Source organism: Chelonoidis abingdonii, chromosome 6 (genome assembly GCF_003597395.2).
Source record: "Chelonoidis abingdonii isolate Lonesome George chromosome 6, CheloAbing_2.0, whole genome shotgun sequence".
Lineage (NCBI taxonomy): Eukaryota > Metazoa > Chordata > Testudines > Testudinidae > Chelonoidis > Chelonoidis abingdonii.
This window is the reverse complement of record NC_133774.1, coordinates 32,791,001-32,804,096: the sequence shown is the minus strand read 5'-3', so window position 1 is coordinate 32,804,096 and position 13,096 is coordinate 32,791,001. Positions and strand designations below refer to the sequence as shown.

Sequence of the window (13,096 nt, the reverse complement as noted above, 5' to 3'; positions counted from 1 at the left end):
AGTGATACTGCACAGATCAAGTTTTGTACAAAGATTATTACAATGGCATGTAGTGTGTGAATCAAGGATGCCTTGGGTCACACATCCGTCATATGTGCATATACATTTATTTTAGATTTGTATGACTTTTGTTCTATGTGATTAGATAATATCCAGAGAGCTAAAGAGAACACAATCAGAAAGTAAACTTTAAAATATGTTCCTGTGTAGTCTGTATTACTTAATATAAGTAGAATGTATATACAGCATATATGTGTGATATATAGAGCATATGTGATACATACATCGAAGAACTTATTTTTGCACAAGTTCTCTGAAATCCTAGGAGATCATCACTGGCAGTCCCTCAATGTAAAGAATAACTGTATTTCATGAATTGTCCATTTCAAGTTATCTATGGATCCACTGATGGTTGAGGAGGCCTATTCAAGAGCCACAGACCCTTCCTCATTGCAGACATATATTTCCAAGCAGGATGAGTGAACTTGGGATGTTGGTTTGATCCATGGCACACTCTTTCCATTGCTCCTATTTTTCTGTTACATATAGTCACATTTGGTTCTCAAAGTACTTAGTTCCCTTCGTCAAGCAATTCCTCAACTGTTGTTGGTCCTGAACTATATTCCCATGAGTTAATGTCAATGTTGCATTTCCTCATACTAGCCTTGAGGACATCACTATAGAATTTTTTCTACCCTTCTCTAGCACATCTGCTTTGGCTGAGTTGAGAATAAAAAATGTGTTTTGGCAGTCTGGAATCAGGCATCCAATCAACATGACCTGCCCAGCAAAGTTGATGATAGATAATCATTGGCATGATGCTTGTGATAGCAGCTTGCAAGAGAGGACACTGATGTTAGTGTATCTCTCAGACCATTTAATTAAAATAATCTTACGCATACCGTGTTGATGATACTTCTCCAGCACCTTAAGAGGTCTCCTGTATGTTGTCTCATTTCAGCTCCATGCAATAGGGTGGGGATCACAACAGCTTTATAAACTATAAGTTTGGTTTTAATTCTGCTGTTGCAATCTTCATACACTTTCTTTCTCAGATAATGAAGCTTGGCTAGTACATTTGAGCCAATACTGGATTTCTCCATTGATGTCAGTTGTCTGTGAGGTGGCTTCCAAGATATGGGAAATGAACAATGTTCTGTAGAAGGTTATTGTGGATATATATTGGTGGTGCTGGGAGTTGTGCACCAGGAGCTTGCTGATAGAGGACCTTTGTCTCCTGGGTGTTAAGTGTCAGTCCCATTTTCTGGTATGCTTCAGCAAAGACTTTGATAATCACCTGAAGATCTGGTTCTGAGTGAGCACACACTACAGCACTGTCAGCATACTGAAGCTCGATGGCTAAAGTTGGAGACATTTTCGTTCTGGACTGAAAATGGGCCAGGTTGAATAGCTTACCATCCATTATATAGATTAGCTGCACTGCTGTCGGGCTCTTGTCAGTGATCAACTAGAGTATCGCAGCAAGGAAGATGGAAAAGAGCATTGGGGCAATGGCACAGTGCTACTTAACACCCTTCTTAAACTTAAAAGGAGCCAGAATAGATCCATTATGAAGGGATCACTGCTTGTGTGTCATCACGAAGGAGATGAAGAATGGTGACAAATTTCAGTGGACAGTGATACTTCAGGATTTTCCACATCACTTCTCTGTTGATGAAGTCAAAGGCTTTTGTCGGGTCAATGAACATCAGATATAGTAGTCTATGTTGTCCTCTACATTTTTCTTTCAGCTGGTGAGCAGTAAAGATCATGGCAGCAGTGCCTCTAAATGGATGGTCTAAACTCACATTGAGATTCAGGAAGAATGTCTTCAGCAAAAGGAAGAAGACAGTTCAGGAGAAATCTAGCAAGGACTTTTCCTGAAGTTGCTAGCAGAGAGATTCCTCTATAATTTCAACAGTCAGATGTATCTCCTTTCTTAAAGATAATCACAATCATAGCATCTCTAAATTCATCTGGAATTTTTTCATGATTCCAGATTTTCAAAATAAGAGTGTAAGGTGAGTTCCTCTCCACCCTCGCTCCTAGATTTCTGCAAGAACTATCTCAACTCCAGATGCCTTGTTGTTCTTCATCTGCTTAATAGCTCTACATGCTTCTCCCAGGGTTGGAGGTATTCCAAGTTCATCTCTGTTCCGGTGTTGTGGAATGAAGGTTAAGACACTGTCATCAACTGCAGAGTCCTAACTGAGGAGATTTTCAAAATGTTTCTTCCCATGTGCACTGACGGCTTCTATTTATTTGATCAACTACTCTATCCACTGATCTCAGGGGGGTTGCCCCTCTGCTGCATGGGCCTAAATGGTTTTAACAGAATAAAAGAAATCATGCGTATCATGCGTTTCAGTAAAGAGTTTAAGATCATCACTTCTACAGCCATATGTTCATCATGTTGTGAGTTCTTCTTTGAACCTCTGCCTTTGCTTTTGATGAGCTAATTTCTTTTGCACAGAATTTATATCAGACAAAAAAGCCATGTGTTTGTGATTCATCAGATCTTGTATCCCCCAATCATTTTAATCAAACTAATCCTGATGTTTCCTAGCAGAGAATCCTAGCATCTCTTCACAGATGCCGAGGATGCTAGATTTGAGGGCATCCCAGGTTCTGCTGACAGATTCCAGTTGCCTTTCTTTGGAATTTGTGAGTTTTTCGCTAAGGTATTGGTGGAAGACTTTATCAGATCCTTGAGTTCCTCTATATTGATTTTATGTCTGTTTTGTTTCCATTGCAGCCATTGTTTAGGGGCCACTCCGATGATCGTGATCGAATGGATTTGGTGATGATCAGTCCAGCAGTCATTATTTCCAGTTGTGACTTGACTAATGCAGACATCTTTGCTATTCCGGGTCTGGACAATGACATAGTCAATCAGATGCCAGTACTTGGATCATGGATATTGCCATGATGTCTTATGTTTGTTTTACTGGCAAAACAAGGTGTTGATGACAATGAGTTCATGTTCTGCACATTTGGTCAGGAGGAGAGTGCCATCTGAATTGAGCTTTCCTACACCTTCCTTGCAGATCATTCTATTGCATTGTTTCGAGTCCAGTCCAACTCTCGCATTAAAGTCACCAAGAAGAATAAGCCAATCTGTCATTGGTAGACCAGAGAGGACTTGGTCAAGGCTGGTGTAGAATTCTTCTTTGGCATCATTGGCATTATGTGTCGGGGCATACACACTGATAACAATAGCATATTGGTTCACTGGAAATTTAAATTGAAGAGTCATGAGGCATTCATTGATTCCAATAGGGAACTCATTAAGTTGGTTGACAAGTTCAGTTTTGATGCCAAATCCAAATCCGTGAGTTTGACATTCCATTTCAGATTTGCTTTCCAAAAGAAGGCATATTCACCTCCTTCTTCCTTAAGATGCCCCTTTCCTGATCACCGAGTCTCACTCAGGGCAGCAATATACATATCATATTGCCTACGTTCTTGGACCATAAGTGCAGTACGATGCTCCAGGCGATCAGTGTTAGGTTGGTACATGAGAGTCATAACTTTCCAGGTCCCAAATTTGATTGACTGACTTTGCTGATTTCGATTCCTACAGGGCGCAGTAATTCAGGTCAAAGATGTGAGGCAGGCTATGTAGAGGGAACATTTTCTAGTCCTCTCCCCATATAGGGTAAGCATAGTGGATCCTAAAAAGGATTGCTTAGTCACAGTTACAGCTGTCAAAAACGCACTCCTGCCTCATCCAAGTGCTTGACGGCCATCTTGTAACTGCTGCCTCCATGCCAGTTCATGACTGGGAACTCCCAGACATCACGATCCTGCTCCTGTTGCCATTAGCTAGTCGCTGAAGGACTTAAGGTATATGCTGTTAGATAGTGGTTCCATGAAAGACCTCTCTGCATGGATTAATTTTAATATGAAGAAACCATTGCACACCAGTTTCCCCTCAGATTCTTGACAGGACATGATCTTAATCCAAAGGCAAGTAAAGCAAGATGATTGGGAATCTCGATTCCCTGCAGTCTATATCTGCCTTTAAAGCTGTTGAGGATATTAGAGTCGACATCTGCCTGATCCGCCATTAAAGGTTTTGTTCCCAATAGTTTGGGGCTAGGCAGGCTTATTATAATGGCAGCCTGAACTCACCATGTCACAGCACCATCAGAGGGCACATGTGGCTTTTCAGTAGGGAGAACATTGCCATCTGCTGTCCCCACCATGCCCTAATGGTGCTGCTGCTTGGTCTGTGACTGCTTACTTGTCACAGTTACCTCTGCTTATTTGGCAGCTAACCTTCACAAGTCATTCCACTATCTGCCACTTGTGAACATGCTGGGTAGTAGTGCAGCTCTGCCCTAAGCCTAGGAGATACTGATGTTGCCAACACCATCAAAATAGTTTTATTATTTTTAAAGATCCATTCTTGGGATGTAAGATAGGGTTAGTTTCTTACAACATCTAAAAAGATGAATCATGTAGGCAGTAGTAATCATTTTCATGAGCCTCCCATTCTAGTGGTTGTGGAGCTTATACCAATTAAGGATGGTAATGACATAGGGAGAGATTTCCTCGGCTGAACAAACAGACAATAAAATTTATTACAAATAAAATGGTGACAAACAAGAAGCAAGATGCTCCTGCTGTGTCCAACAGGTCTTCATTTCCCCATTCCTCATCCTACTGTTCTGCATACACACAAATTCACATACAAAGACAAATAGTAAAGTTCATAGGGACACAATATACACACAGGTGATATATATACTAAATACACATACCCACTCATAGGTTTTATTCACCTACATTCATACAGGGCATATAAACCCAGAGACATTCAAGCATTATATATACATATACCCCCCATATTAATAAACACACACAAAATAAAACTTTGCTGTGAAGCAGGAACTGTTGCTATACACACACAAACAACATGCCTGGCACAAACCCACAAAAAGCAAGGCATTGAAAAGCTAAGGCACCTACCTATACATACCCTCTAATCCTTCCACAGTCACACACTTTATCATTATCACAAGTGCTGTTCACCCTACCTCCATTTACTCTTTTGTGCACACCCCTTTACAAAATTATATTTCCCCCTAAAATTAGCAGCTGTGATTGTTTGATATAATAGTTTTGTTGGGTGAGGGTAGTTTGGTAAAGGGTTGTTTGCAGAAAGACACTTAAAGTGTGTGGTGAAAGGCAAGCATCCTTATAGAAGCAAAGTCAAGTTTGCAACATGTGGTCTGACATATGGTAGGTGTGATAATGGTAGAGTGTGTGTTTGTGCCTGAAGAAGTACTTAGCTTTTCATTTCCTTGCTTTTGTGGATTTACATTAGGTGTGGTGTGTGAGTAACAACCCTAACTACTTCACAACACAGCTTATGTATTAATTTCCTACATTTTAAATCATTAACTGGAGGTGGGCATTGGATGCAGACATTGGATGCAAGGAGCCCCTGTGGGAGCAGAAGTACATCAAAAGAATATTTTATTTAACTGCAGCTATGCCTGGACCGTTCTCTGTTTCAGAATGAAGTCTGACAGAAAAGCCTAGCTCCTGCTTGAAGAGGTTTAATGTGCACCTGGTCCCCATCAACTAATCATCCAGTGCACATACCCCTCCCTCCTCCATCAGTCATGCTTGCCTGCTCAGCTCCTGTCTTAGATGTATCTTCCCCGCACCCGATCATCCATAAACTCTATGTGTACTTTGCCCCCAATCAAATTTGTGTGCACAGTGCATGCTCTCTCAGTCATAACATGAATGGCTAAAAGCAACCTTAAAGTGATTAAAAACCTCTCATAACCTAACAGCTACCCCTTGGACAAGATTCACACCAATCTAATCTACTTCTCTAGCAAGCTTTGAGTAACCATACTTTAAGAGAAGATATAGGTCAGTAACAGAGAATAGGATGCTTGAGGAAAACCTTCACCCTGAAGCTAAATTCAGAGGCATTCTATTAAAAAAATATTAACAGAACAAAACAACCCTACATGGAGAATTTAAATGGTCTGAAAAACTAAGCTGGTGTGACGTTTACACTGGTTGGACTCTTTTTTTAATTTTTTTTTTAAAAGTAGAAGTACTTATGTTCCATTTTAAGCTATCAGACATTTCCATTATATAGTCACACATACACAGTTGTATCCCTGTTAGATATTGACACAACTTTTACACTCTGTAGCACAGGTTAGGAATTTCTTCTCTGATATCACCTGTGGTGATTTCTTCAGCCGCCCTTTCACTGTTGGCAGTCTCTGCCCTGTGCTCACCAAACCAGAGTAAACTCCTTCCCTTTTACTTTAAAGAAATGTCTAAAATTTTCATTCTTCAAGGCAGAGTCTAAACCTCACACCTTTCTCCCAGGGCTTAGACAGAGTTATTTTACCTCCACTGGGCTTGCAAAGGTCTTTGGTGGCGCGAGACCTACAAACACCTCCTGGTCTCTACAAGTAGCTAGATCTCTTGCTTTCCCCTCTCCACCCCATCCCTTCTGGCTTTCTAACCCCAAACACCCTGCCTTCCGTGATGTACTTTACTCAGCCCCTTAGCTATCCTTCTAGGCATTTTCAGTAATCATCCCCAGGTACTTTAGTCACAAATACCCAGCAACATGGCCTACCCCCATACCACCAAGGACCTGGTTCTTATATCCTGGCTGCTTCCCACCCTTACTCTTCCTGCAGTCCCCAGAGTTCCTCTGAATTACAAGCTCTAGACTCCTTCTATTCTGGGCAGAAAATATAATAGGAATGTTTTGGACCTGTGCCAACCCTTAAAGGGCCAGCATACCATATTACCCAGACAAAGAAACCACATGCAGACATGCACACATACAGATTTCATCTATTTGCATACCCCTACAGTTTCATATATGCAATAAAATGTGTGGTCATACATACACACAGAATTTCACACAAAAATAGCACATTTATTTACAGAAACACGTAATCATTTAGGCACACAATAATACACATTTTCAGTATTATCCAGAGAAAGAGCCTTGCTCATAAATATACATTGTCTCACATATAAAAGCACACACACACACACACAATATACAGTCTCTCACACAAGACATACTGTCAGTCACTGCAACATACAATAACACATATACACTGTTATAGTAAGAGACAATTACATAAACAGCTAATGAGAGAGACATGCTTGTGTGATTTTGTGTAGCTGTTCAAGTTGTCTTGTGAATGAAAAAAATTAAAAATCACTAAGAATCTCATACCCATAGCAGAAAACAGATATGCAAATACACAGGGAAAGACTCTTATCTCATTTTCAGCCCTGTAAATCCAGAGTAACTCCATTCATGTGAGTGGTGTTTCTTTGGAATGAAATTTGTAATTTAGATTAGAATATCAGAGGGGTAGCCGTGTTAGTCTGGATCTGTAAAAGCAGAGGACCAAGTGGGTATTCACCCACGAAAGCTCATGCTCCAAAACGTCTGTCAGTCTATAAGGTGACACAGGATTCTTCGCTTTTTTAGATTAGAATATACCTCTTGCTATTTCTCTCACACACAAAGTCACACAGAGTCCACCTCAATAATATTTTATTGACAAGTGTTGTCAAAGTTTACAGGAAACATAATCCTCAGGTAAGTACAGCCTGCTCAGAACAGGGCTTCCCACTGCATTTGGGGTTTCATCTTCTGTGTCCATTTAACATTAGTGTCCATTTCTGTTCTGGTGGTAGGCCGAGATAGCCCTGCCTGCTGTCTCTTTCCGTTCTCCCAGGGGTTGGCATAGTTTTTTCCCTATTTTTTTAATTAAAAAAATCTTGGATCATTTGTGATCATTTTAATACCAGGCCTCCTACATATTGCAGACACAGAATTAAAAATCGCCACTCTTTCTGAGTCTTTCTCTTGTCAAATTGTTTGCACAGGTGTGCGCACACACACATACACCAGTGCAGTCTCTCTTTTTCTCCCAGCCACAGGTACAAAGTGACACAACCCCAGACAAAAGGCACACTGTGGCCCTCCACTGTGATCACAGAAACGGGCCCATGTGCAACACAGGCAGCAGGGGCATGCGCGGGCGCTTTCCGTGCACACACACAGAGCGCTGCTGCCTGCACCAGGCACAACACAACCTGATTTTGAGTCCGTGGCTCCCAGACGCGTGGACACACACAATCCCACACATCCGCTTCCAGAGGGACACACGTGCAGCTAAAGATAGACACACGGAGCGAGGCGCACGCACACACACACAGTCTCTCGCCCTCCCCGTCTCCGAGACACGGCTTTCCGCTCCCCTTCTCCCCCTCCTGAGCCCCTCAAGGCCTGCGGGGCTCAATGTCAGCCCAAGGGAAGCGGGCGGGCAAAGCGCGGTGCGGCGTTGCAGCCAGCAGAGGGCAGGCAAAGGGAGCGGTGCGAGCGCCGCGGCTCCCCGGCGTGTCAGTGCCGGCTGGGCTCATCATGCCAGGAGCAGCAGAGGGGCTGAGCTGCTGAAAGGCACCGGCGGCAGCAGGGAAGGAGGCGGCCGGCCAGCTGGCTGTGCTGCCCCGGACTCCCAGTGCCGCAGGAGCCCGGGCCAGGCTGGAGAGCGCTCCCCCCACAGCATGGAGGCCGGCAAGCCGAGCTCCTCGCCCGGCAGCCGGGACGATGGCAGCAGCAGCGCCAACGCCTTGCAGGCGAAGCCGGCGCTGGGCAGCCCGGGCGGCGGGAAGGAGCACGGCAACTCGGTGTGCTTCAAAGTGGACGGCGGCAGCGGCTGCGAGGAGCCCGGGGTGGGCTTGGAGGAGGCCGAGGGCTCCGGGCGGCAGTATGGCTTCATGCAGCGCCAGTTCACCTCCATGCTGCAGCCCGGGGTCAACAAATTCTCCCTCCGCATGTTCGGCAGCCAGAAGGCAGTGGAGAAGGAGCAGGAAAGGGTTAAAACTGCGGGGTTCTGGATCATACACCCCTACAGCGACTTCAGGTGAGTCTGGGCCCCCCGCGCGCTCTCCCGGGAGAGACCCGCCCGGCTGCCCCGGGGCGAGGGCTGGCGGCTCACCGGTGCCTTCTGCACTCAGGGACCCCCCCCTCTCCGCTTCAGCGTGGCGGCTCCCCTCTGAACAGGAAAGGGACCCCCCTCCCCAGGTAGTGCATGGACAAACTTCGGCAAATAAAGTGCAGCCAGGCGTGCCCAGCGCGCCCCGGGGCGCCGGTCCCCCATTGTGCGGACCCTGCAGCGTGTCTACTGGCCGTGCGCTGGGAGAAGGGGCGTCGGGGGGCGGTGGAAAGGAGCTGCCTGGGGGCGGGCGGCGTGGTCCCGGGTGTGGAGTGTGGCTCTGGGTGTGTGCCCACTAGGCGCACGCCTCGGGATAGCCTGGGCCGGCATCTGGCACCTCTTGTCTTCGGACGCCGTAGTAACCCAGTGCCATGGCCAGCAACGAAGCCCCGCCAGGCTGTGAAAGGGCAGGACCTGAAACCCAGCGCTGGGTTCCGAGTCCCCGACAGGGGAGGGGAGGAGAAGTGTTTCCAAAAACGCCCGACGACCTTGGCTACGAGTCTGTGATTACAACTTTGGGTGGCGGGGTGATGGTGGTGTCACTTCCGGTCCCAAATCCATGTCATACAGCTTCACGGGGAGAAGACGGAGACAGGCAAGGTAGAGAGGCAAAGCTCGAGAGGAGAGTCGGTGCGAAAACAGGCAAGCTGGAGGGTACTTTTTGCCAGTCGGTGCATTGTGTGAAAGTTGCGAACCCTTGAGACAGACATCCCTTGTCACGTTACTTTAGAGTGAGAACTCGCTGTTCGAGCTTCGCCATTTGATGCTGTACGCACGGCGTGAGCTGTTCAGAAATATTTAAAGGTTATATATCCACGTGAATAAAATGCATGGACTTGAACAAGGACTAGGTGGACTGAGGGGGAATGGAGGTTTGCTTAATGATTTTTTTTGCACAGAAAGAGGTTTGTTCCTGTTTAATTTACCTGGAGCTTGAAAGTCATCTAGAGAGCGCTCCCACCTTGAGCTATCACGTTATGTACTGGGGAGAAGAAAAACAGGTAGAATTTCTACCCGGTCCCTAAGTGGGAGCTAGCCGTGGTGCTGAATGATATGGTTTCTGAAAATCCCGGGACAATGCTAAGCATAACCTTGGAATCTCTGCCCTTGTGTTTCCTGGAATATGAAGTATGTCAGTGTCCATATATACAGTATAAAATATAATTGTACCCTTCTTAGCCTTTTAAATGCCGCAGAAAGGGTACAAAAGATGCTGAAGAAGCAGGCAATGTTAAGAATCGATGACCGTTTCAATTTAATCCATTAATAGTTGGTTTGAAAGCATTTCCAAATTCCTGAGGTCTGTCAGGTAATATAAAGCTAAAAAGGTTCTGTAGTATCCTCAGAGAGGGGGAAATGACCTTGCTCAAATCAGGAAAAGCTTATTTTGTTTCCCATAGTGTCACATTATTGTATTATGCCAGGAATATATTGGAGTTCGTGCTTCAAAGGAACTCAGAAATCACTTATTTATTTCTAATTTTTCAAATACTATACAAAAGTTGCTTATGATTTAAGTATATTATAGACTTCAACTGCACATACATTCTTCCAGAAAATTAGAGGGCAATATGACTTTTTATAGTTAAAACGGTAAATGTAATATTCAATTAGAATGTTAATGTCAAAATATTTTGATTGGCTATCAACCATAAAAATATACAATTAAAATAAAAATATATTTCCAAAAGATACAACAATAAACATATAGGGAGACCTGTATTTATATTAAAAATCAATTCTTGTGAAGAATTAGTTGTTTCACTACTTTATAAAAATGGTTGCATGTCTTTGTACAATTTTTTAATCGCAATTATAGTAGTACTTTCTGAAATAATAAATGTGCTTAAAAGGGTTGATAGTGTAAGTAAGCAGTTCATCAGTCTCTTCATATACATAGAATAGTGAGTGACTGTCATAGAAAGGGATACACCTGTTTAAATCAAATAGTTACACTGTTCCGTTAAAGAAAGAAGTAGGTTAAATAGTACGTTTTTCAAAAGAAATGAAAGAGATTCTTATTAAATCCTTGGTTCTAAAGGGACTATTTTCAGAGTGATGTATCACTCAATAGGATGTACTGGAACCTTGCATTCAAGCCCAAGTAAAGGTCAGCACAGCTATGAGAGGAGCAGAACAGTCACTAAACTGTGACTCTCAGAGTCACGCTTCAGTCCTTGCTTTGTCCTTGATTCCTAGGGGAAGTAAGCTGCATTAGCTCTTTTCTTGGAATAGTCTTTTTTTCCCCTTCCCATGCTAGCTCAGCTGCACTGGCAGGTGCATGTGGAGAGTGGAGCGGGGAGTCAAGCTCCACCTATTCCCCACTTGTCCACCCATGCCCTTTCTGCCTAGGAAGGGAACGTAGCAGCTTGCACAGGGTCTGATGATGTGGATAGCATGGACAGGCAATTAAGGAGGTTCATTATGCCCCCTTGTTTCCTTGAATGAGTGGGCAGCCAGGCTTACAGTTCAAACTAAAGTGAGTAATGGTGGCAGAGTCTCGAATTTTAGGCAAATGTAGAACATGAGTAACTTTACTCATATGAGTATTCCCATTAAAATCAAGTGGATTACTCCTGTGATTAAAGTTAATCAGGAGTGTACGTAGTTGCAGAATTGGACTCTTAAATGATATATACAGTAGAATAATATTTTATGTGGTATTAGTTTATGAGTTAAATAGATTGCTGCCTTACAAGTGAAACATTTTATGCTGATAGACTCAGATGAAGTAGATGACAAGTATACTGATGGTAATCTAACACACAATAAGACTGAATCTTCTCAATTTTTTTTTCTAATGACAGCAGATAGTGCTCCACCCTTGGCAGTACTGGGTCCAATATGTGCTTGAACTAGTTGTATTTTGCAAATAAATAAAGTGGGGGGAGAGAGAAATATTTTATGTCAAAAATTACATTTAATCATTCATGCAGATTAGTTCCACAGCTTCTTTTTTTAAGTCCTAGTGTGGTTCTAAGGCCGGGTTGATACAGTTTTTGTATCAGTATGACTGTTACAGTTAGAGGTGTGATTTTTATTGGAATAGATATACTGGTACAACTGCCTTAGTGTGAATGCAATTATACATGTAAAAAAGAGGCCTTATACAGGGATAGCTTATTTCCCTTCCTATACAGAAATAGATATACCAATATATAGACCTTTATTCTAATATAACTGCATCTCCATTAAGATGGTTTCATCACTTTAACTCTACAAACTGAAACAACTCTTGTGTGTAGACAAGGCCTAAGGATATCTTGGACCCATACTTGCACTATGAATGCCTATTATACTAGCATTTTAATATGGTATATAAAATCATTTTCCTTTCATTCTACTCCTACTTTAAGTGCCTCTTTACATTTGCATTTGGCTATCAAGATAATATTATAAAAAGTAAATATTTGACACAATCAGGCAGGAAGGACACTGAGTAATATAGCTCCTAAAAATAGTAAAATTATTACTGACTAATTCCATCACCAGTACAAAAGGCATAGAGGCTTTTTAAATGCCACTGTACAAAATAAATTTGAGCATCAAGTGTAAATTATAAAAACATAAGAATATCATATTAACTATTTCAAATGTGGGCAATTTCTGACATGGATTGCTGTAAGTTTGTGGTGTTGTTTTCCCCTGTTGCTGAAAATTTTCAGTGCATCAAACTTACTTGTAGCATTCTTTTTTGCTTTAGATAAAATATTGATAACATGTCCCCTTAAAAATACACTGTGGGTTTTTGTGTAAGATTATCTACTGTACAATATTTTGTTGTGTAGATGCCATAGCTTTTAAATTCCTTCCCGACCTTTTTTTTTTTTTTTAAATGATATGAACAGTAGTGTGGAAAGCTCATTGCATAATATGTAAAAAAAAAAAATCAGTAATTTGATTCAGTTGCTAAAATTGTTGCTGTGTTTAGCACCATATTTTCTGGAAGCATTAGCTTGTCTATGCTGCAGAGAAGACTGTTCTCCATCAGATATGTATGCTTTTGGGGAAAGAAGTTCCATAAGTATTACGTAGTTTCCCCATAAAGGGACCGTTTGTTTCCAGTAGTCTCTTGCAAGACA

General features: G+C 42.7%; 1 protein-coding gene across 1 annotated transcript in view; it reads left to right on the top strand.

Annotated features, from left to right (window-relative positions):
* The first annotated feature begins 8,583 nt into the window (after positions 1–8,583).
* The window catches only part of HCN1 (hyperpolarization activated cyclic nucleotide gated potassium channel 1), a 336,513-nt gene continuing 332,000 nt past the window's right edge, over positions 8,584–13,096 (top strand). The window contains exon 1 of the mRNA XM_032805307.2: positions 8,584–8,942. Coding sequence (XP_032661198.1) covers positions 8,584–8,942 — 359 coding nt within the window. The remainder of the gene's footprint in view (positions 8,943–13,096) is intronic.